This window comes from Hoplias malabaricus, unplaced genomic scaffold, assembly GCF_029633855.1.
Source record: "Hoplias malabaricus isolate fHopMal1 unplaced genomic scaffold, fHopMal1.hap1 scaffold_202, whole genome shotgun sequence".
In the NCBI taxonomy this organism is placed as follows: Eukaryota; Metazoa; Chordata; class Actinopteri; order Characiformes; family Erythrinidae; genus Hoplias; species Hoplias malabaricus.
This window is the reverse complement of record NW_027100959.1, coordinates 34,819-60,638: the sequence shown is the minus strand read 5'-3', so window position 1 is coordinate 60,638 and position 25,820 is coordinate 34,819. Positions and strand designations below refer to the sequence as shown.

The 25,820-nt window shown below is 47.5% G+C and overlaps 1 protein-coding gene across 1 annotated transcript in view; it reads left to right on the top strand.

The window, feature by feature from the left end:
• Positions 1 to 5,033: 5,033 nt before the first annotated feature.
• LOC136682459 (F-actin-uncapping protein LRRC16A) overlaps positions 5,034 to 25,820 on the top strand; it is a 51,523-nt gene continuing 30,736 nt past the window's right edge. Inside the window, exons 1-2 of the mRNA XM_066658902.1 lie at positions 5,034 to 5,320; positions 10,171 to 10,268. Of these exons, the coding sequence (XP_066514999.1) occupies positions 5,281 to 5,320; positions 10,171 to 10,268 (138 nt within the window). The 5' untranslated portion in view covers positions 5,034 to 5,280. The remainder of the gene's footprint in view (positions 5,321 to 10,170; positions 10,269 to 25,820) is intronic.

Genomic DNA, 25,820 nt, shown 5'->3' with positions numbered 1-25,820 from the left:
CTCCAGGCCCCTGGAGCTGTGTGACTGCGACACATCACAGATTACAAAGTGATTTCAGTGTTTGTGAGTAAAGATCAGTGGAGTTGCAGCGTATAATTAATAAGGCACCCTTCACGATGGCTGATTTAATGCCACTGCAACCAAACCGAGCCAATGAAAAAGGTCTGACAATGTCTGAAATGTTTGATCCAACACAGAAAGCAATGAATGCTTGGCCCAAATGTGGTAATGGTGTTGACTCAGGGTGAGTTTGGCTGCCTCAGCTCAGCCACAGCTCCACTTTATACGGTCCAGATCTGGGCCTGGCCCTCACAACGCATCCTCTAACCCAAGTCCAGCCAGACTCATCAAAGCTGGCTCAGTTCCAGCCCACACAACACAGCTGCGACCGCTGTATCTGTGCAGTTGTGGCGAAAGTGACGGGGACTTGGCCCTAATGTGTCTGTTATCAGTGAAATCTCACAGTGGTTCCGTGGCTACGGCTTTTTTGAATGTCACAAGATTTTTCTCTTTGCATGCGTTTAATGTCAGAATATTACAATTTACCCACACATTTACATCAGGCTTTTAGCTAAATAAACATTTCTTTGTAGTGAGAATTCAAGCTTGTTTTAGAATGCTACAAGGGCACCAGATGCACTACAGGAAAAACAAGGCCTTGGTGTCTTGACTTTTTCCTCCAACATTCATTCATTATCTGTAACCCTTATCCAGTTCAGGGTCGCAGTGGGTCTGGAGCCTACCTGGAATCATTGGGTGCAAGACGGGAACACACCCTGGAGGGGGCGCCTGTCCTTCACAGGGCGACACACACACACACACATTCACTCACACCTATGGACACATTTTGAGTCGCCAATCCACCTTCCAATGTGTGACCTGCACCGTGGGAGGAAAACGGAGCACCCAGAGGAAACCCACACAGACACAGGGAGAACACACCACACTCCTCACAGACAGTCACCCGGAGGAAACCCACGCAGACACAGGGAGAACACACCACACTCCTCCCAGACAGTCACCCGGAGGAAACCCACGCAGACACAGGGAGAACACACCACACTCCTCACAGACAGTCACCCGGAGGAAACCCACGCAGACACAAAGAGAACACACCACACTCCTCACAGACAGTCACCCGGAGGAAACCCACGCAGACACAGGGAGAACACACCACACTCCTCACAGACAGTCACCCGGAGGAAACCCACGCAGACACAGGGAGAACACACCACACTCCTCACAGACAGTCACCCGGAGGAAACCCACGCAGACACAGGGAGAACACACCACACTCCACACAGACAGTCACCCGGAGGAAACCCACGCAGACACAGGGAGAACACACCACACTCCTCACAGACAGTCACCCGGAGGAAACCCACGCAGACACAGGGAGAACACACCACACTCCTCACAGACAGTCACCCGGAGGAAACCCACGCAGACACAGGGAGAACACACCACACTCCTCACAGACAGTCACCCGGAGGAAACCCACGCAGACACAGGGAGAACACACCACACTCCTCACAGACAGTCACCCGGAGGAAACCCACGCAGACACAGGGAGAACACACCACACTCCTCACAGACAGTCACCCGGAGGAAACCCACGCAGACACAGGGAGAACACACCACACTCCTCACAGACAGTCACCCGGAGGAAACCCACGCAGACACAGGGAGAACACACCACACTCCACACAGACAGTCACCCGGAGGAAACCCACGCAGACACAGGGAGAACACACCACACTCCACACAGACAGTCACCCGGAGGAAACCCACGCAGACACAGGGAGAACACACCACACTCCTCACAGACAGTCACCCGGAGCGGGACTGAAACCCACAACCTCCAGGATCCTGGAGCTGTGTGACTGTGACTCCTACCTGCTGCGCCACCGTGCCGCCCTTTTTCCTGCAGCATAAATGTAATAAAACATAATATAACATTTCTTGATATGAAATGAAACAAGATGAAAAGAGATGATAATCTCAGACACAATACTTTACACACTGTGGCTCTGACTGGAGTACATCCACTGAACATGCACAAGGGCACTCCTGGGCTGTGGGATAAAAGATCAACCCTAGGACTGTTGTAGCCCACTCCAGTCCAGTCCAGACGCACAGGTCCAGGTCGTAGTGATCTGTGAGATAATTTATTTCTGAATATGATGCATTCTCCTAAACTGAATGTGATGCTCATGTCAGTTATTCCCATTTCTGAGGTCTTTTCAAACTGAGTCTATTCCGCCCTCTAGTGGCAGTGTTGGCTTATGGCAGGGATAAATGGCCAGTGGGTCATATTCACAATATATAATTCAAATAATGTTATTATTGTAAAACCTTATAATAATATAAACCCCAAGTGTGACGAAACAAAACCAGATTCCTGGCGATAAAAAAGGGTATAATGGGCATATGTTATACACATAGACTATATAAATGCCAACTGTTTGTGGACTCCTGGTCTTCCAGTGTTTCTTCTGGGTATTAATGGGACCTGTGCTGTATGAGGAAGGATTACACTACTGGAAGATTGCTGTGAGCACTTTGTAGTTCTACAGTTACATACTGTAGTCCATGTGTTGCTCTGCATACCTTCTTACCCTCATTTCACCCTGTTCTTCAATGGTCCAGACCCTCCTCTTGTTAAACCCCCACAGAGCAGGTGTGATTCTCAGCGCTGCAGTGACACTGACGTGGTGGTGGTGTGTTAGTGTGTGTTGTGCTGGTGTAGAGTGGATCAGACACAGCAGTGCTGCTGGAGTTTTTAAACCCTGTGTCCACTCTCTGTCCACTCTGTGAGACACTCCTCCCTCGTTGGTCCACCTTGTAGATGTAGAGTCAGAGACGGTAGCTCATCTGTCGCTGCACAGTGTGTGTCGCTCGTCCTCTAGTCCTTCATCAGTGACACAGGACGCTGTCGGCTGGATTTTTTTTGGTCGGTGGACTGTTCTCAGTCCAGACACTGAGGGGTTTAAAAACTCCAGCAGCACTGCTGTGTCTGATCCACTTGTACCAACACAGTATAATGCATAGTGCATGTTTCAATGTTTTGGAGATACTTTTGTGGGCGGCACGGTGGCGCAGTCACACAGCTCCAGGGACCTGGAGGTTGTGGGTTTGATTGCCTCTCTGGGTGACTGTCTGTGAGGAGTGTGGTGTGTTCTCCCTGTGTCTGCGTGGGTTTCCTCCAGGTGACTGTCTGTGAGGAGTGTGGTGTGTTCTCTCTGTGTCTGTGTGGGTTTCCTCCGGGTGACTGTCTGTGAGGAGCGTGGTGTGTTCTCCCTGTGTCTGCGTGGGTTTCCTCCGGGTGACTGTCTGTGAGGAGTGTGGTGTGTTCTCCCTGTGTCTGCGTGGGTTTCCTCCGGGTGACTGTCTGTGAGGAGTGTGGTGTGTTCTTCCTGTGTCTGTGTGGGTTTCCTCCGGGTGACTGTCTGTGAGGAGTGTGGTGTGTTCTCTCTGTGTCTGCGTGGGTTTCCTCCGGGTGACTGTCTGTGAGGATTGTGGTGTGTTCTCCCTGTGTCTGCGTGGGTTTCCTCCGGGTGACTGTCTGTGAGCAGTGTGGTGTGTTCTCTCTGTGTCTGCGTGGGTTTCCTCCGGGTGACTGTCTGTGAGGAGTGTGGTGTGTTCTCTCTGTGTCTGCGTGGGTTTCCTCCGGGTGCCCTGGTTTCCTCCCACAGTCCAAATAAACACACGTTGGTAGGTGGATTGGTGACTCAAAAGTGTCCGTAGGTGAGTGTGTGTGTCTGTGTTGCCCTGTGAAGGACTGGCGCCCCCTCCAGGGTGTATTCCTGCCTTGCGCCCAATGACCCACCGTGACCCTGAATTGGATAAGCGGTTACAGATAATGGATGGATGGAGATACTTTTGTACATTCCTTCATATATAATGAGAATGGCAGGTGATATTTCCTAAAATGTACATCCTTTTGCACACCTGCGGTCTCAAGAACAACGTCCACACACTGCAGCGGTGGACATTTCAGACGGCTCAGTTTCATTGGAGTGATCTGTGTTCTGCTAAAGTCTAGTCCCAAATCAGTGTGGTGATTATAGAGATGCTCACTAGTGCCCTTTATGTGCCCTTACAGCTGCCTTCAGTGAAGATTGTAGGGCGGTGGACACAAAAATCTGTGGAGGAGCTACAAGCAACTTTGACCACTTTTTCGACCGCTCACACACTCACCCAGTCACTCACACCTGTGGATGGATTCACACAGCCCACACTGTGTGCCTGGACTGTGAGCGGACACTGGAGAACCAGGAGGAAACCCATGCAGATACTTCAAGAACACTGCCGCCTTTGGCTTGCTTATCTGGGGTTATTAATTTACATTTTGTTTTAAAGGAGGAGTAGATAGGATTTGATTTTTGTTTTTTTTGTTCGTGGGGCTCCCCCTGGTGTCTACAGCGTTGCATTGAATGTATTCTACCCTCATCCAGAAGTTACATAACGTAGTTTCTGAAGTGCTGAGCCCAGAGCAGTAACAACAAAGGCTCTGTTCTTCTTATTCTAGGTCAGTGGGAAGCATAGCAATGATTTTGAAGCTGTAATTATAGGGTAATAATATTACTTAGCGTCCCTTTAATTCCCAATTTCTGTAAAGCTGCCCTGTGACATCAGGGGCTTTACAAATACATTGGACTTGACTATTCTTAGACACATCTCTGACGAAGATGTGTAGTTAGTGTGTGTTCACTGTGGCCTTTTTCACCTTTGAGAAACCCACAGCACATGAACGCGCACTCGAGGGCACAAAAACGCAAGGGGGCAGACCGCTAGAGTGAGTAAATTGAGACGCGTCCTGGACAGGATGGGTGAAGTTCTCCGCTTGTCCAGCAGGGGTCATAGTTTCACAATAATCTCTCTCTCTCTCTCTCTCTCTCTCTCTCTCTCTCTCTCTCTCTCTCTCTCTCTCTCTCTCTCTCTCTACTCTCTCTCTCTCTCTCGCGCGCGCCAGGGCGAGGCGGGGCCTCGAGAGAACAGCAGCACCAGCTCTTTCTCCGAGGGGCGTCGAGCGAAGGCTGTCCGGTTAAACCGGTGCTCACCGAGAAGACTGCAGCGTCGCGGGGAGAGAAAGAAAGAAAGAGAGAGAGAGAGAGAGAGACACGAACACAACCGAAGCTCCGAGGAGCGCCATGTCCCGTGTACACGGCCGCAGCTGCGCTCGAGCTCGCCCGGTTCAGCCCTCCTCCTGCTCGTCCGGACCGCAGTAGTGTCCCGCATCTTCAGCAGAAGCACAACAAAAGCGGAGTCGGCGGCAACATGAGCGAGGAGGCGTCGCACGTGCCCAGAGACCTGCTGGGTAAGGGCTGCACGCGCTGGGGGCTCCGGTACCGGCCCGTGGACCGGCTTGCTTTGAGGTTTCTAGGAGGCTGGCGCTGCAGGGGGTTTATTGTGGTGGGGATGGTGTGCGGTCAGAGATGGAGGGAGGGAGGGAGGGAGGGATAGAAGGAGAGATGGAGGTGGTTTACAGTTACAGAGAGGGACCGGGTGGCTGTGATGCCTGGCTCTGTATGAGCCTTGGAACCTTATCTGAGGTTAATATTGATGGTCACTGTCCAGTCGAGTCTCGTTTCTTCTCAGCATCATCACCGTCTTCATCTTTTGCTCCTCATTATTCTTTTTCATCTTCTCCTTTTCTTTCCTCGTCTTCTTCTTTCTTATTTCATCTACCACTTCTTTACTTCTTCTACTTTTCTTCTTTACCGTCTTCTTTTTTCTTCATCTTTAGAGCCCCACTACTACGTCTTCATGTTATGATTCACTTATCTTCATCCTGTCTTGGTTATCTCTTCCTCTGTTCCTCAGTGGAGTTTGAGTTTGTTTTCTGTTGTGTGTGTGTGTGTGTGTGTGTGTGTGTGTTCCATGGCTGGGGCTCGGGGGCTTTTCTCGGGGGTGTGGTTGGGGCTGATGTTGACAGGTGGCTCCGGGGATGTCCAGATGTAGCCTAAAGCCGGTGAGATTCGTCTTCCTGCTGCCAGCGTAGGCCGACGTCTGTGGCTGAGTAGAGTCTGGGAATGTTTTGCTACTGCAACTCACCGCTTCACTTTATTCATTCATTTATTCCTTCGGTGATCATCGTCTTCTTATTCTTGTTTTTTTTTATCGTGTTCATTCAGAGAAACTGATAGGAACCAGGCGTCATGTTGTTGCTGCTGGTGTGAGGCGTTCACCACAGGTCACCTGTCAACCCCAGGGTCCGCATGCACATCTTGTCATAGTGTTTGATTGTGTGTTTAGTTGTGTGACGGGTGGTTGGCGGTATCACACCGGTATCACACAAGTGTAGCTTCAGTGGCTGTGTCACAGACTTTACACAGTGCCCTGAGGAGTAGTTTCAGCCCAGATCCACAGTGCAACCCTCCTTCACCCCGCCACTACGTGGTCACACTGACTCCAACAACAATACAGCCATTTTATTTATGTTTTAGATAAAAAAACAAAACAAAACAGCAATCCATTTGGTGTAGCTTGAGTTTACAATGTTAGAAAAATGTTTTCTTTGGGTAGAACCCCCTGTTGCAAATAGTTAATCTTAAAACTGTTAAAAAACAAGGTCACAATAGCACCCCCTTGTGGAACAGTCCGTGAATGTGGGCGAGTATGTGGGAAACACACATCATCACTGTGAGTGAGTAAGAATGTGTGAGTGAATGAGTCAGTGACTGAGTATGAGTGAGCGAGTGACTAATTTAGTATGTATGTGAGTGAGTATGCTTATGACTGAGTGAATGAATTAAAGTCCATACTTTAATGTTAGTGCAGGTGATTGAGTATGTGAATGAGTTAATGAGTACGCATGGGTTTGAGTGCCCTGTTTAGAGTATGTGTATGTGGGATTGAGCGAGTAAGTATGTGTGAATGAGGGGTTAAAGGTCACTCATTGGGCTTGTCAGGTGTTGTTTTGGGGGGGCGTGAATACCATCGGCATGCTCCCGTGTCTTGTTTGTGCATGGCTCCGATCGATCACTTGCAGGAAGGCATACAGATTGAGAAGAGATGCGCTCGGCATACAGAGCACTGCTCGGTCCAATCAGCCAAGCATCCGTCCGTCCACACAGTCCCATCTCGTAATGCTTTCCCTGCAGACTGTTGTTGTTGTTGTTGTTCGTGGAAGAGAAAGACGAATGCAGAGAAAGGCCAATAGAGAGAGGTTCTCATTGGCAGTGTGTGGAACAATGGGTAATTAGTTCTCAGAGTAACGAGGAAGAGAAAGCTGCTGCTTTGTTCGACCGGCCGAACACAAGCGGCCGACAGCTCCGGGAGGAGAGAGCGGCATTGTTCTTCACACAGAGGATGTGGCGAGGCCTGTCACCTGCTGTGGGATGTTGACCGCCAAATTCAGGCCATTTACTCTTAGTGAAGGTGGCACGGTGCGATTTCTTTTGTCCTGTACCTTCACTGAAACCTTCAACTCAATAACTATCTGTTCAACACTCTAAAGCTTTAAAGGTGACGTATTCTACCCCGTTTTCCCAGAGTTAGGTCCCTGGGAAATTAATAAAATGTCTATGAGATCTGCTTTGGCCAAAAAACCACAAGGATCAAACCCCACAGCAGCATCTTCCCCCTGTCTAAACAGGGTGCCAGGATAGGAGCCAAATCTGAATGGCTTATTGAATCAACCCAATTACAGGCAACGGTGACGATTCTAGGGAACTGCTGTTATCCCTGGTTTGTTTACACTCAGAACCTCAGTGTCTTTTAATGTGGAATGGTGTGTTTGAGGAAAAAAAAAACATCTGTTGTTTGTACGTGTTGAAATTTTAATGGTCAGTAAGTGTTTATTCACTACAGAAACCCATTTGTAACTCAAGCTGTTTAGTTTTGTAGCACTTTCCCTCTGTGTTTACTTTCATGAACTTAGCACTCTCCCAAATATGGTGTCTGTTCCACCTTAAGGTTTAACTTCAGAAAGAATAAGTCAGTATTACCCACCTTTAGAGAGAGAGAGAGAGAGAGAGAAAATCAGGCCGAGAACTTTATTTATATATATTTATTTATTTTAGCCATTTACAGACACTAGGGCTTTGTAAACACACAACAGCACCCAAACAGACTGGAGAGTTAGCAAATGGTGAGGAAACGTCCTCAGAGTTTTACACGTCACCTTTTAATACGTATTAATATTTAAATTTACATATTTCCCGTGTGCATATCTGATACTGGGACACTCCAGCTGTGTTAGCATTGTGGAGACGTAATGCAGCTTCGTAGCCGAGTATAATCTAAGCCACCGAGTTTAGCAAGTCAAGCTAACGCTAACACCAACTAAAACAGGTATTTAAGTGTGTCACTGGGTGCAAGGGAGGAACACACCCTTGAGAAGGTATCAGTCCATCACAAAGAGAGCCCAAGGGTTGACTTTTTCATGAGATTGCCCACCCATTCAGATCCCGCAGCTATAGAGAATTTAGCTCTATAGGTTGTTTCTCAGCTGATGTAAACAGAGTAGGGCATGTAAACACAGTTACTGTGCTCCAAATATGTTCAGCAGTCTGGTAATGTGTGAATGGCAGGTACTATGGCTAGTGGCTGGACTAATGCCATTGTTGGATCAGCTTAATTCTGGGCTACAGAACTGAGATACAGACAACTGAGCTAACCCTGACCCAAGTTATGATATGAAACAATAATATCTGAATAGTCTATGTTTATTTGTTGTTTACGTTGTGTGTGGTGTGTGCTAGCTTTCAGTGTGTCTTGTTTTACTGGACATTTTACAGTGATTTTCAGCCCAAAATCACCCACACCCAGAAATGTAAATGCTCAGTCACCCAGAACCCCACCACTGCTGAAAGGCTTGTCTTCACCACAAGATTTCGGAAATCAGGACTGCGGCATGACAGCATACATGACCCACTTCTCCTATAAGCTCCTTCTCATGGAAGAGGAGGCTCATGGAAGCTGTGGAGAATCAATTTAAAGCAGAACGGTGCAGTAACAGTGACTGCTCTGGAGGGTCTTATATTGTGGGGCTGAGGAGGGGGTGGAGGAAAGCGGAGGCTAGTGTTGTGTTGTGGAAGGTATGTTTTTTTCAGGATGAATGTAAAATCCCTGAGTTGCTTTCCCTACTTTACACCTGAATGAATCTGCTGTCTAATTAATTTAACAATCATTAAACCATCCGGCACTGTGAAGCAGTTTTATAACCCTTTTGAAAAACATGTCTTGGTTGAATAATTTTTGTTCATGCAGCAAATATAAGAAATGAATACGTGTTAAAATGTATTCGAGCATTCAGCATTATAAAAGTACACGGCAGTGTCTGTGCGCTAATCTAATGATCCAGGATTCCACAAGCTAATGCTATGCTAGCCTTAAGCTAACATGCTAGTCATGGTTCAGCAGTGAATATGATATGTGTGAGTTGTTATAGTGTTTTGTTTTGTAGCGTGCCTACGTTCTTGAGATGTATTTGGCTTTTTGAGTCTGTTTTTTGTCGTTTTGAAGAAAAACGTCTCGAGTTAAATCCAGTTTGTTGAAGCCAAACATCTTTAAATCAGACCCTGGCTGAAATAGTCCAGTAGATTATTTCTTGAGTTAAATATGGTCGTTAGAGGCAGTATTTCAAGGTTTGTGGAGCTAAATAATGTGGACTTTTGTAAGCAATATGTTCTGTGGAGCACAAATGCAGGTGTTTAGAAGTAAGTTGACTTTTAAATCTGGCAAATTTAAGCAGCAATAAATTATTTGAGATATTTTGAGGAAGAATATATCCCCTTCTGCCCATTGATTACAGGTATTAATTAATTATGTGTGTCATTTTCATGAAATAGAGGTTATTTCCAAGAAAAACTCTAATGTCTTGCAGTTACTCAGATTTACACCTTCATCTAAGGCTTTTAAGAGGTTGATTGATGATATAAAATTGGCTTTTCTTGAGAATAGATCAAATAAAAGCCGTGATTTGTGTCTGAACAGAGCTGTGTGTTTAGCAGATCGACTGCCGCTGGAAGCTGTTTTTCTAAGACCTGATTTCTTACGCTGAAGCTCCCAGTGTTTTCCAGCAGCTCCTGACGTGTCGTGCACGTACAGTGGTGTCTCACTGGAAAACAAACTTAAAAGTGTAGAAGTGAGCATTTTTTAAGTCCTCTGCTGGAGTTAGACTGTCTGCTTATCCCACCTCTTTACGTTCTGTTCCCACTGCAGAGAGCGTGAGGGATGCTGTGGGGAGGAAGATCAAGCTGGCGGTTAAGAAGAGAGTTAAACTGGAGATCAAAGGGGACAAGGTGGAGAACAGGATCCTGGTGAGTTCCTTAGACCCTTATCCTCCTTTCTGCATTTTAATATCCCCCTCCCTCCCTCTCTCTCTCTCCCTCCTTACTTCCCTTTTTTTTTTCTGCTTCTGAAGGATGCAAAGCAGTGCTTTCACTTGCAGTGTATTTTTTTTTCTGCCCAGACTCTTGATGTCTCTGTTTTGGCTGGTAGCAATGGCGTATTAGTGATTTTAATAGTAAAATATAATCTCAAAAGTAAACCTTATAACTTGTGAAAGCTATTGTTCTTTTATGTTAATTTATAGCATTTGCTAATGAATTTGTGAATGAAAGCTCTGCGCCCCGGACAGTGTATGTGAACGAGCTGCACCGAACAAAAAGGGCCCAAGTGTCTTTGATGCAAAGCTCAGTGTAGCGCCCCCTTGTGGAGTTGTGTTTTAAGCGTGTGGTTCCACCTTCGGGAGATTTTTTTACTCTGTCATGAGCCCTAGTGTACGGCGCAGTACATCATCAAATAAGATTCCGAGAATAAAGTCAGAATTCTGAGGAAAAGTCTCGGAATAATTCGCTGCACGTACAATGGGGCAGACACACGGTGTAGTTGTGGAATGTAGTGTGTTGCTGAAGTCATGCTATGGGGTAGATTTCAGGAATAAACACTCCACATCAGGACCACAGTGTGATTAGTGTTTAATCCCAGAACCCATTTATTCAGAAGAAGGCATGTAGCTTCACAGGATACAATTAATGATCACGAAAACGATGGATCCAGAGCGAGTGGAGCTCCGGCGCCCCCACGAGGCTCCATCGCGTTACCGCTCGGACTCGTACAATAAACGAAAACCGTGTGAATTCTCTAAATATTCTGACTATGTTCTCTGAATAATACAGACCTTTTTTACTCAATTATTCCAATATTTTTCTCAGAATAATTCCGAGATTTTACTACGGAAAGCGGAGGCGTGGCTTAGGACTAACCGGACAAATTGGGAGTGGAGGAACGGTGCTATCTATTCCCTCAACCTCCGCGGTGGGAGTGCCCTTGAGGAAGGCACCTAATCCCCAACTGTTCACTGCCCCTAGTTTGTGTGTGATTCCCTACCCTTTACAAACGTTTTTACATAGTTCGGTTTCTGCAGTGCTGAGCACAGAGCAGCAAAGAGAGAGGCTGTATTCTCCTGGTTGCAGGTCAGGGAATCATCACAGTGAATCTGAAGCTTTAGGTTTAAGATAACAATGCTACCTAGTGTTGCTTTAATATCCACTGTTGGTCCCATATGAAGCTGCTGTTGGGATTTGTCAGTGCTGGAGTGACAGGGTGACGTCCTGGTCGGTTTGGTGCCTTCTCTCTCAGCGTATTATCACCTGCAGGAGCTTGTTAAATGGAAGAGAAACGTCAGGAAAGCTCAGGGCTGAGGTGCTGGTGACAGTGCTAGTAGAGATGTGGCTGTGTTTCCGTTTGAAGGCCTGTCAGGTAGCTGTCAGGGGCGTTTTAAACTCGTGAGTGGTTATAGCACCATCTCTGCGGCCTGAGGATGTAGTAGGTGTCAATATTCATGGCGTATGGTTGATGTAGTCGGTGTGTTGTAATGTAATGAGTCGGTGTTGCTTTTGGATGCTGTCAGCTGTAGACAGGGTTTGGAAGGATAATAATATTAAGGATAAAAATAACACAAAACCAATCCTGGTTTTTCCACTCTCACCATTAATGGGTCAGGCTCCCAGTCCTGGGGTAGTGGTGGAGAAATGTCCTGTGATGTGATTGGAGGGTGGCGGGACCTCAAGCTTCTTTAGAGTTATTAATAGATCTAGAGCTCAGCTGAGCCCACATTGTGGTTGAGCGTTGCCTACAGTGCTGCATCAGTGTGGGAGCCGTGTATTAACTCAGAGGGAGAGGCTGCAGTAAAATGGTGAGTGCGATTATGTGAGGAGAGCATTTTACATGGGACATATGAAAATAATCGTGAATCTGGAGCCCACCTACTCACACACTGTGAAACAAGACCAACAGGTCCATTTATTTGTGTCTGAAGTTTGAAATCAATCGTTTGTAATGTTTTCATCATGATCGCAGCATTCTGCAAATTTCTATGAGGCTATTGTGTCTCACTAACGCATTCGTCAAGCGACCTCCAGTGGCAAAGCTGACAAATTACAGCAACAAAATATGCCCACTCCGGTCTGGAGAGCAGTTTTAATGTGATTGTGATATCACTGATATGGTTGTTAATAGCTATTTGTAATAAGGCTCTTCATGTTTTACATTCATTCATTCATTCATTCATTATCTGTTAATTGGGCGCAAGGCGGGAATACACCCTGGAGGGGGCACCAGTCGTTCACAGGTCAACACACACACACACACACACACACACACACACATTCACTCACACACTCACACCTACGGACACTTTTGAGTCACCAATCCACCTACCAACGTGTGGTTTTGGACCGAGGTGAGGAAACCAGAGCACCCGGACGAAACCCATGCAGACACAGGGAGAACACACCACACTCCTCACAGACAGTCACCCGGAGGAAACCCATGCAGACACAGGGAGAACACACCACACTCCTCACAGACTGTCACCCGGAGGAAACCCACGCAGACACAGGGAGAACACACCACACTCCTCACAGACAGTCACCTGGAGGAAACCCACGCAGACACAGGGAGAACACACCACACTCCTCACAGACAGTCACCCGGAGGAAACCCACGCAGATACAGGGAGAACACACCACACTCCTCACAAACAGTCACCCGTAGGAAACCCACGCAGACACAGAGAGAACACACCACACTCCTCACAGACAGTCACCCGAAGGAAACCCACGCAGACACAGGGAGAACACACCACACTCCTCACAGACAGTCACCTGGAGGAAACCCACGCAGACACAGGGAGAACACACCACACTCCTCACAGGTAGTCACCCGGAGGAAACCCACGCAGATACAGAGAGAACACACCACACTCCTCACAGACAGTCACCCAGAGGAAACCCACGCAGACACAGGGAGAACACACCACACTCCTTACAGGTAGTCACCCGGAGGAAACCCACGCAGACACAGAGAGAACACAACACACTCCTCACAGACATTCACCCTGAGGAAACCCACCCAGACACAGGGAGAACACACCACACTCCTCACAGACAGTCACCCGGAGGAAACCCACGCAGACACAGAGAGAACACACTACATCTCTGCTCTTCTGTGCTTAGGAGACAGAGCAGTGGTATTGTCAGTGAGGAGCTCCTACTCGTGAGAGCCGAAAGTCAGCAAACCTCAGAAACAATGCACTTAAGGGGACTGGACTCTATTGTTTCTCAAACCTGTAACAGACCAGTTTCATGCTTGGACTTGTATTCACAGAGCACGGTAAATACTGTGGAAGTGAGTGTGTGAGAGAAACAGTGGGAGAGGGGGGGAAAAACATTTCTGGAATTTCCCTGGAGTTCACTCTGAATTCCATGGTGGTTCCTGAAGCATGAGAATAAAACGCTGACTCTCCCGCTGCTCTGTTTAAATTACTGAGCAAATAAATGCCCCACTGCGGTAACTGTTGGCCCAGGATGCAGATAACCATTTGGGTGGAAGTGGTAGAAAACAAACAAACAGCCAAGCTCACTTTCTAGTGCCTACTGCTCCCAGCACACACTGGGATGTTTTGATGACCTATGGACCTGCATAGTCCAGGTTTAGATACATGTAACATCACTAAATTTACTGGGTCAGTTTCCCAGACCCAGATCAAACTTAAGCTTAGACAAGAAGCAGATTTCCTATTGGTGAATCGACATTGACGTTTCTGTTGAGCTCAACACACAGGCTTCTTCCTTAAAGGGGACGCATTATATCCCTTTTTCCACAAGTGAACAGTCACAGGGTCTGGTCACAACACCACTGCAAAAAGCCAGTTTCAGACACTGTTGAAAAAGAGCCTCTTTTTATTGTCAAGAGTGTGGAGCCCGGCAGTGAGGCGCTAGGAGCGGAAACGCTTGCTTTTTTTTTCGCTTCGTTTTTTTCCCAGTGTTTAATCAGTGCAGTTATTTCTGCATGCATGCACGCTCTATACAGACACAGTGTTGTATCCAGACGCTCTGGAGCAGATGCACATGATCCTGAGATCGTTATACTCAGTAGTAAGTGTAGGCTAGGAGGTAAAGCCCTGCAGCGTTGAGCTGAGGAGCAGTGGAACTGGTGCTTCATTCAGTGCCTTTGGGCTGGGACACAGTGAGTCCATCCGCCCCACTCCTGTCCTCACTAACGATGTGGGAAAACACAGCCTCGTCCTCACAGCAATGTTCCAGCACCTAGTGTAATGCGTAAAGGATGTTTCTGCGGCAACATGCCACACTTAATGCTGTTGATTACAGAAGAACTGATGGATGAATTGTATGAACTGTGTTTATTGGATGGATCAGCGTTATCTTGTGACACCATTACCATAAGTCAGTGTTCACGTAGAGTGATTACAACCCTGTAAACGCTGTACTTCGTATGCAGTACCCAGCCGTGGAGTGTTAGAAGGCTTAGGAGCATCATGAAGTGTGCTTTAATACAAATGCAAGCATTTCGTGTTGTGGGCTGCGAGCAGTAAATCAAATCCCCAGTCTTAGTCTGAGTGAACCACGCTGTTGTGTTGGTGTAAGAGCATGATGTATGGGGTATTTTCCTGTGCTGGGGGCTCCTGGGGGCAAGAGAAGAGAGAAAGCAGGTGTTTTAATAACATCACTCCATCAAAAGGTAAATCCCAGTGGATTATCCACAGCAGAAGAGGGAGGAGAGGGGGAGAGAGTGCGAGCTTCAAATAACGAAGACCCTTCGTACAAAACAGCTTTCTACCAACTCCAGTGCCCCAGGCTTTAGTTTCGACCCTCGTACCCCAGCTTTGGGCTGCGTTCCCTGTTCGTCTCATTTATCTGCTTCTACAAGTGCAGTCCCAGTCCTTGGGTTTCTCCTTCGTAGTGTTTGGTGTGTTTGAGCCTGCCCCGTTTGCTTCAGTCCGTCAACTTTCGGACCGCTCTCTCCAGCTGGCAGCCTTTTGCCCTGTGTGGCTTGGACAGAGTTCAGAAAGTGGGCTCGGCTTTTCAGACTGGACTTTACTATAAGGCTCTTAACATAGAAATAGCATTGTGTTTTATCCACACACTTGGGGGTTGGCTCTGGTGGATTTAAACAGAGCTGGCAACCCAACGCAGAACAGAAGATCATCACTCAACTCTAATTCTTTTCATTTCACCAGTGGACCTTGGTTTAAAGACGCACTGGTAATGATTTGTGAAGTAAATAGCACCTCGTGTAAATTAATGCTGCAGATAGATTTAAAAATAAAAATCAAATTAATTGAACAGTTTGCTGTGATTAATCGTGATTGCTTATTTTTTAAATTAAAACATAAAACAATCTTTTAAGATCAACACAGTGGAATTACAGTAGTATCTGTTTATTAAGAGTGTAATCACAATAATAAAGTACATATTTTGAATTGGAATCTCTTAATTTGCTGAGTACATTTTCAGGGAGAGTTTCAGCATCGGACACAGAAGCTTTAAAAGAGAAAACGAATGCTAAAGTGCAGCTAGTGGCTCCAACAATAAACACCTCCATGTTCAAGCTTCGACAACTTTTTAAGACATAAACATAGGGATTAGGCGAGGAAGAAGACAAAATAGATGCTGTGTGTGTGTGTATATGTGCACCCATGTGTGTGAGAGGGAGAGGAGGAAGAATGAGAGTTATGATATTTAATATGCATTCATTATCTGTAACCCTTATCCAGTTCAGGGTTGCGGTGGGTCCGGAGCCTACCTGGAATCATTGGGCGCAAGAAAGGAACACAGCCTGGAGGGGGCGCCAGTCCTTCACAGCGTGACTCACACACTCACACCTACGGACACTTTTGAGTCGCCAATCCACCTACCAATGTGTTTTTGAAGCGTGGGAGGAAACCGGAGCACCAGGAGGAAACCCAAGCAGACACAGAGAGAACACACCACACTCCTCACAGACAGTCACCCGGAGGAAACCCACGCAGACACAGGGAGAACACACCACACTCCTCACAGACAGTCACCCGGAGGAAACCCACGCAGACACAGGGAGAACACACCACACTCCTCACAGACACTCACCCGGAGGAAACCCACGCAGACACAGGGAGAACACACCACACTCCTCACAGACACTCACCCGGAGGAAACCCACGCAGACACAGAGAGAACACACCACACTCCTCACAGACAGTCACCCGGAGGAAACCCACGCAGACACAGGGAGAACACACCACGCTCCTCACAGACAGTCACCCGGTGGAAACCCACCCAGACACAGGGAGAACACACCACGCTCCTCACAGACAGTCACCCGGTGGAAACCCACGCAGACACAGGGAGAACACACCACACTCCTCACAGACACTCACCCGGAGGAAACCCACGCAGACACAGGGAGAACACACCACACTCCTCACAGACACTCACCCGGAGGAAACCCACGCAGACACAGAGAGAACACACCACACTCCTCACAGACAGTCACCCGGAGGAAACCCACGCAGACACAGGGAGAACACACCACGCTCCTCACAGACAGTCACCCGGTGGAAACCCACGCAGACACAGGGAGAACACACCACACTCCTCACAGACAGTCACCCGGAGGAAACCCACGCAGACACAGGGAGAACACACCACGCTCCTCACAGACAGTCACCCGGTGGAAACCCACGCAGACACAGGGAGAACACACCACTCTCCTCACATGTTGTAGTGTTCTCCTCAGAGTGTGCTGAGCTGTCCAGTAACAGTGTGTGTCAGTTCAGTCAGAAGCAGTGGGTGGCTTCAAATATCTAATAAGAATATATTCTCAATGTTCTAATTATTTTACTGAGGTTAATGTAACTTTATTCCAAACCAGGAATTCTTTTCCACCTCCACCCTTACATCTAGCTTTATAAGAATAGTGTGTGTCTACAGCAGCAGTGAGTTACAGTGGTCAGCAACAGGGGCTGGAATACAGAAAAAACCCAGTTGAAGAAAACCATCTTTCACATAAAACAGGCTGGATGCTGTCTGTGTGTGTCTGTCTCTGTGTGTGTGTGTGTGTGTGTGTGTGTGTGTGTGTGTGTGTGTGTGTGTGTGTGTGTGTGTGTGTTTTCTCTATACATAGTGCTGCGTGGTGGGCGTCCTGTTAAATTCCACATCTGTGTGAGGGTCTCTTCCTCCCTGCTTGTCTTAACATGACAGCGGAGATTACAGGGTAGCGTGACAATCAGCACACACTCAGGGTCCTAAAGCCCCTCCACACACGTCTGTGCACAGCATTAGAACACTATTAAAACACGTCTTGGTGTTCTGTTTGTGACAGACTGCGTGTGTGGTTGCATCCTGCCTTGCACCCAGTGATTCCAGTGGGCTCTGAATGTCCACATGTATGTGGTCAGTCCTCCAGAGAGCTGGACACTGGCTTCTAATTGGCTGAGTAAGAACACAGCTTATTGCTGTCTGTCTGAAAGTGAAAGCTTTGGTATAATCAGATTGTCAGCGCTAAGTATCAGAGCTGTAAGTGTGGCCGCCCACCCCTCACCCACACCCATACACACACACACACACACACACACACACATGCTTTATCCCCTCTGTCTGAGTGCTAGACTCGTTCACCTCTAATGAGTCCTGAGGGGGAGTGAGTGGGCCGCTCCTCTCTGTATGTGCTGTGTGTTTGTGCAGTCACTCGGTCAACACCGCCCTCACCTTTATTCTGAACTTAACCCGGCTCTGACTGGGCCTGGGGCCTTGTGGTTTTCAGTCTATAAGGAAGTAAATATGTTCCGTCGGATTGATGTGATTTCATTAGTTCCTGTAATATCCAGCTTAGACTGGACGAGTGAATCTGGGCGTCTCTGTTTACATGAACAACACTGGAGCTGATTTGTGAGGGCATATGGATGACAGTCATCTGTGAATGTCACTGTGATGAAGGAATAGTCCAGTGTAAAAAATATATATATACATATATAGCACTTGACCAATTCAGGGTTGCGGTGGGACTGGAGCCTACGCAGAATCACTGGGCACAAGGCAGGAACACACACTGGAGGGGGCGCCAGTCCTTCACAGGGCGACACACACTCACACCTACGGATACTTTTAAGTCACCAACGTGTGTTTTTGGACCGTGGGAGGAAACCGGAGCACCCGGAAGAAACCCACACGGACACAGAGAGAACACACCACACTCCTCACAGACAGTCACCCGGAGGAAACCCACGCAGACACAGGGAGAACACACTGCACTCCTCACAGACAGTCGCCCGGAGGAAACCCACGCAGACACAGGGAGAACACACCACACTCCTCAGACAGTCACCCGGAGGAAACCCACACAGAAACAGGGAGAACACACCACACTCCTCACAGACAGTCACCCGGAGGAAACCCACGCAGACACAGAGAGAACACACCACACTCCTCACAGACAGTCACCCGGAGGAAACCCACGCAGACACAGAGAGAACACACCACACTCCTCACAGACAGTCACCCGGAGGAAACCCACACAGACACAGAGAGAACACACCACACTCCTCACAGACAGTCACCCGGAGGAAACCCACGCAGACACAGAGAGAACACACCACACTCCTCACAGACAGTCACCCGGAGGAAACCCACACAGACACAGAGAGAACACACCACACTGCTCACAGACAGTCACCCGGAGGAAACCCACGCAGACACAGAGAGAACACACCACACTCCTCACAGACAGTCACCCGGAGGAAACCCACACAGACACAGAGAGAACACACCACACTGCTCACAGACAGTCACCCGGAGCAGGACTCGAACCCACAACCTCCAGGTCCCCGGAGCTGTGTGAATGCGACACCTACCTGCTGCACCACCGTATATAAACGCTGAGGCCGATTGAGCGACTCGAGAAGCTCGTACCAAAGAAAAACACAGCGTCTGTAGTTTGGATGTGTTTTGCATTGACTTCAATTAAGAAACTGAACTGTTTCAGCCAAAGCACAATCACACACTAAATATAAACAGTGCTCAAAAAACAAGAGAGGAACAAGCTCCCAGCGACACCCCCCCGCTCCCCATGGGATGAACCCCCACCTGAAGGGATGCAGACGGTTTGTACAGTGTTACCTCACAGGTCGTGTCACACGTAATAATGCTTTGTAACCAGGACTGATTTTAAAGGAACGCTAGGTAAGGTTAGGATTTATCGCTCCTGTGCTCCCCCTGCAGTTGCAGAGCATAATTAGTGTTTTACAGCAGTGAAATCATGGAAGGGAGGGAAGGGAGTAGTTTCCGCCGACATGTACATAGTGCCGTTTCTGAAGTGCTATGACCGACAGAGGTTCTGTTCTCCCTGTGGCAGCAGTGGTTTTAAAGCTGTAATTTTAAGTTAAAAAATACTACCTATTGTTGCTTTAAGGAGCTATATTTTCCAGAAACTGATCAAATCAAGCAGTGCCTGCAGTGAAATGTGGAAGTGTGCAGAGCTCAGGGGACAAACATGATGCAGTTGAGTTGTCCTTTTGGTGCATCACGGAGTAGGTGTTGGTTCCACTACCAGCAACTGTTAATCCCTCACTGGCTGTGGCTTACGCTGGGCTGGATTCCCAGAGGTGGATTAAGCTTTAGACTTGCACTAAATTACAGCCCCCGTGGAAGCCCCTTTTTAGTCTAGACTTAGGATTTATCTGGGTCCGGGACGACAGCCCATTCATTTCTAAGGCTCAAGGAAAATTTGGCGAGTTGCTGATCAGGCTTTAAACCCAGTCTTCTCCCTAAATTAATTTTCTACCGAGGATTAGGCCCGTTTTAAACCATGCTGTTATATTAAACCAGATTAATAGGGTCATTCTGCGAGCGCCTGATCCACATCTGGGAATCTGTCTCTGTGTGGAGCTCCCTCTGCCTTTTTTCTTGTTTCAATAGCAGATAAACTGACATTTATTCAGAGAGAGAGAGAGAGAGAGAGAGGAGAGAGAGAGAGAGATTAGAGAGAGAGAGAGAGAGAAGGGAGGGAGAGAGAGGGAGGGAAAAAGAGAAGAGAGAGAGAGAGAGAAGGGAGAGAGAGAGAGAGAGAAGGGAGGGAGAGAGAGAGAAGGAAAAAGAGAAGAGAGAGAAAGAGAGAGAGAGACAGAGGGAGAGAGAGAGAAAGAGGAGAGAGAGAGAGAGAGAGGGAAAAAGAGAAGAGAGAGAGAGAAGGAAAAAGAGAAGAGAGAAAGAGAGAGAGAGACAGAGGGAGAGAGAGAGAAAGAGGAGAGAGAGAGAGAGAGGGAAAAAGAGAAGAGAGAGAGAGAGACAGACAGACAGAGAGGGGAAAGAGAAAGAGAAGAGAGTGAGAGACAGACAGAGAGAGGGAGAGAGAGAAAGAGAAGAGAATGGAGAGAGAGAGAGACAGACAGAGAGGGAGAAAGAGAAGAGAAAGAAAGAGAGAAGAGAGACAGAGACAAAGAGAGAGAGGGGGAGAGAGAGAGAAAGAGAGAGAGAGAGGTATGAATAAGTAATTTCCTGGCAGACAAGTCAAAGGATCTCGCCTCTGTTCTGGGGGAATGGGAAGAGCGAGATACCATCAAAACGCAGAATTCCCGCTCTGAGCATCCTTCATTGTGGAGGATCCACTCAGTGGGTTTTTCCGCTCCCTCAGTACGTGCCTCTCATCGTAATTCAGCAGAACAGAGGAGAGAGACTGTGCTTCCCAGCCTCCGCTCAAAGCTCAGGGACGTGAGAGGTGCTCAGGAGAGGCAGGGACTTGCTTTGTCTAATTAGGTTACAAGGAGTGTGTGTGTGTGTGTGTGTGTGAGTGTGTGTATTAAAGCAGTTCAGTGCTAACATTTTCATTACTTCACACTGCTTTAGCGCCGTTTCACACTGCTGTTCCACTTAAGCCAACGCAGACCCTTCACCAAACCAGTGCTGTTACCTATGAGTGTCTCAGCTAGGGCTGGGCAATAATTCCATACCAATATATATCACAATACAAAATGTTTCAATAACAATCCAGTACACATTATTTACAGCGTCTGTCACCGACTCACCTTCAGGACTCTAAGCTGGTAGTTTTGTGTTTGATGGTGATATCACGTTTCTTGTTTGTTGTTGGCAGGCTTTTATAAGGTTCATATCGATATCGGAATTATATCGTATCGTCCAATATACCGAGAAATATATCACGATACCAATATCATTAACTTAATTGTATTGGAGCAAGCCGTGTTGTCATCAGTCTCGTCTCCCTCTCGCTACCACACGGGGTAAACGATTTGATTGGCCCAATTGAGATCAATTATTACCGTATTAACTGGATTAGCTGCACCTGTTTATCGCCAGGCCTCTCTCACAACAATAACACGTCATGAACGTTATTATATATCCTCATATAATTTATTACACATTCATTTACAGATCCAGATAGAACCTCCGAGTCTGGATTGAGGACGGTCTTCATTGATATGCCCCTCTCTATCACATGGCTGCAAAATCCTTACCTTTAAATTTGTGAAATCAAGACAGTCACCCGGAGGAAACCCACGCAGACACAGAGAGAACACACCACACTCCTCACAGACAGTCACCCGGAGGAATCCCACGCAGACACAGGGAGAACACAACACGCTCCTCACAGACAGTCACCCGGAGGAAACCCACGCAGACACAGGGAGAACACGCCACACTCCTCACAGACAGTCACCCGGAGGAAACCCACGCAGACACAGGGAGAACACACCACACTCCTCAGAGACAGTCACCTGGATGAAACCCACGCAGACACAGGGAGAACACACCACACTCCTCACAGACAGTCACCTGGATGAAACCCACGCAGACACAGAGAGAACACACCACACTCCTCACAGACAGTCACCCGGAGGAAACCCACACAGACACAGGGAGAACACACCACACTCCTCACAGACAGTCACCCGGAGGAAACCCACGCAGACACAGGGAGAACACGCCACACTCCTCACAGACAGTCACCCGGAGGAAACCCACGCAGACACAGGGAGAACACACCACACTCCTCAGAGATAGATACCTCCGGGTCTGGATTGAGGACGGTCATTTGATACCTTCATTGAATATATCACATGGCTGCAAAATCCTTACCTTTAAATTTGTGAAATCAAAAACCATGGCTGCGTGTATTTGCAAGTTTAAGACTGTCTTTGTTACACACAAGTGTTCTACAGTGCCACTGACTGCTTATTTCACTTATGATACACCTTCAAGCACCTAACACCACACACACACACACACACACACACACACTGTTCAAAGGTCAGGGTCTTTATTCATTGAAGTATTTTAAATTTTAGGCCACGATGCCTCCTCAGTCACTAATTAAAAGGGATGTGTGAAAGCTCTGGACGTGTGATGCACATATTATTCCTGTGGCTGAACACACTGACCAAAGTGTACACAGTGCACAGCCTTCTGCTTTAAAATGGAGCACTCTGAGCCAGAGGGGAGATCTCCAGCTGCGTCAGTCGCTGCCTCTGAACTTCACATGTACCCTGTACTGACTCATATGTCATACTGTGGACTGTGTACACACACAGCACTCCTCCTAGAAACAGTGACCTTTGTGTGCGGGAGAGAAAGGTCTCATGTCTCCGAGACGTTCTTGTTTTGTTATTTAAAGGAGGTTCTGCTCCCTCTGGGCCGTCCCTCGTTTGTGAAAGGGCAGTCTCTCTCGTGTCTTCTGTCGTCAGTGGGTTGTACAAATTGATTTTTAAATTCACTTGATTTCTTACACGTCCTTGGACTCGTGTCCCACGTACGAATGACAATTACATTAAAGAATTATACTGGGATTAGTCAAAACATCTACACTTTATTAGCTCCACTGACCATATCTTTGATCTGCATTCCCTCACAGTGGTGGTGGATCAGTGGGTGGTGTTGTGCTGGTACGAGTGGATCAGACACAGCAGTGCTGCTAGAGTTTTTGAAGCCCTTAGTTAGGGTGACCAGACGTCCCCTTTTACCCGGACATGTCCTCTTTTTTAGACTTAAAAAAATGTCCGGGCGGAATTTCACAAACGTCCGGGATTCGTTCACAAACTAGTCCCGCCCTCCCCTACTTCGATTGGTTCGCTTGAGTGAGAAGGGGGCGTGGTGAAGTAACCTAAAATCTTCTGATTGGACGGTCTGACTGTAGAGCTACCGTTATTGGTCGATAACCTTCTCTGTAAACATTTAATCGGTCAGTCTGCACGTCAGTAGTCGTCCACCCCCCCAACAGCGTCCATGTTGACCAATGGACAGTGAGTGAGCACATTTGTTAAAAAAAACTCCAGCCGCACTGCTGTGTCTGATCCTCTTGTACCAGCACCACACACACTGACACACCCACCACCCACCATGCTTTCAGCTGCTTCTCCAAAGTATTATACAGAAAGAGTTCTGTTGTTTATAGAGTAATAACTTGAAAGTATTTACACTCTGAAGCTGATGTAGTGCTCAGTGTCCAATGCTGAAAATGCCTTGTACTTGATGAACTGCTTGTGCTCATTGTCTTTTCATTGTTTTGACCACAGTGCTGAAACAGGTGAGGAGCATTATCGTGGTCAAACAGGAGTTTGTTTATGGTTTACAGTGTGTGTTTGCAGAAGAGGACGGGCTGTGGAAAGAGGGATGGGCTCGAGTTACCTTTGCCTTTGTGTAGCTTCCTTACAGTTCTTTACACATCCCTGTTGTTTGATCAGAGACCAGTCTGTCTGGTGAGGTAGACATTAGTCCAGGTCGGTGACCTCTGGTCTGCCTATGTGTCTAAGGATTGCTTGCGATGCACTGTCCCACCATATGTAAACCTCACAGACCTAAACACACTCTCAGATCCTCTGCTAATGGACTACTCCCCATTCCCTTTGCAAACCCAGACCTAGTCCAGGCCCGTTTGTCTTACCACTGTCCTGACTCTATTATAACTCATCATTTCCTTCTCTCTTTATGATATTCACACACTTTTGTATTTGGTGTGGTGTGACTGATGATTCATTCTTTTCTTTGGGTCACTGAAGAGCCCTGTACCAATGTCCCTTTTAATTATAATAATAAACATAAGAATAACTAGGGGTCGTCACGGTGGAGCAGCAGGTAGGTGTCACAGTCACACAGTTCCAGGGACCACCACTCCAGGTGTCTGTCTGTGAGGAGTGTGGTGTGTTCTCCCTGTGTCTGCGTGGGTTTCCTCCGGGTGACTGTCTGTGAGGAGTGTGGTGTGTTCTCCCTGTGTCCGCGTGGGTTTCCTCCGGGTGACTGTCTGTGAGGATTGTGGTGTGTTCTCCCTGTGTCTGCGTGGGTTTCCTCCGGGTGACTGTCTGTGAAGAGTGTGGTATGTTCTCTCTGTGTCTGTGTGGGTTTCCTCCGGGGTGACTGTCGGTGAGGAGTGTGGTGTGTTCTCCCTGTGTCGGCGTGGGTTTCCTCCGGGTGACTGTCTGTGAGGATTGTGGTGTGTTCTCCCTGTGTCTGCGTGGGTTTCCTCCGGGTGACTGTCTGTGAAGAGTGTGGTATGTTCTCTCTGTGTCTGTGTGGGTTTCCTCCGGGGTGACTGTCGGTGAGGAGTGTGGTGTGTTCTCCCTGTGTCGGCGTGGGTTTCCTCCGGGTGACTGTCGGTGAGGAGTGTGGTGTGTTCTCCCTGTGTCTGTGTGGGTTTCCTCCAGGTGACCATCTGTGAGGAGTGTGGTGTGTTCTCCCTGTGTCCGTGTGGGTTTCCTCCGGGTGACTGTCTGTGAGGAGTGTGGTGTGTTCTCCCTGCGTCCGTGTGGGTTTCCTCCGGGTGCTCCGGTTTCCTTTTTTAAGTTTCCAGTTAAAAATCTACCTTGTTTACTTTGTATGTAGTAATTTTTTCTCAGTTTTTCATAACAGACATGAACATTTCTCTATGTTAAATCTCCAAATATATTGGTAGGGCTTTTTAAAAAATATTTATACAGCAATATATTGAGGATGAACGTGAAGATGGGATACTGAGAGTGTGTCTGTATTGTGATAGTGATTTTGCTCAAAATTCTCCCCAATTAAGAAGACTTCCGCTAGTCACAGATGGCGTCACCAGCCTGGGAGTGTGAGGGTTAACACATGCTTCCTCCAAGACGACTGAGGCCAACCACTGCTTCTTTATGAACATATGCTAATGCAATGCCACAGAACACACTTTTCCTAGTAACATTTATTCATTATTATCACATGTTGATGGGAGGAGAAAGCACTGTTCTTTCATTCTCTCATCCCCTCCCCCTCCTTCTTTTCCCTGCCAGCCCTGGGGATGGAACCAGCCCACTTCTCTTAACGTTAGGCCATTTTACATCTGTGCATTTTGTCATATTGTGATGCATATCATGAAGTAGCTGTCATTATCCAGCCATTCTTGTATAAGCATATCCTTGCCTCTCATTGGTTTATATCTTAGAATATGTCTTTCAGACGCCCTACAAACAGTTAATATACCGTCTACAGACTGTCAACAAACCGTCAGTCCACAGTCATGAACCAGCTGATTCCCTACAACATGTTGAATAGATGTTTATGTAACACTTA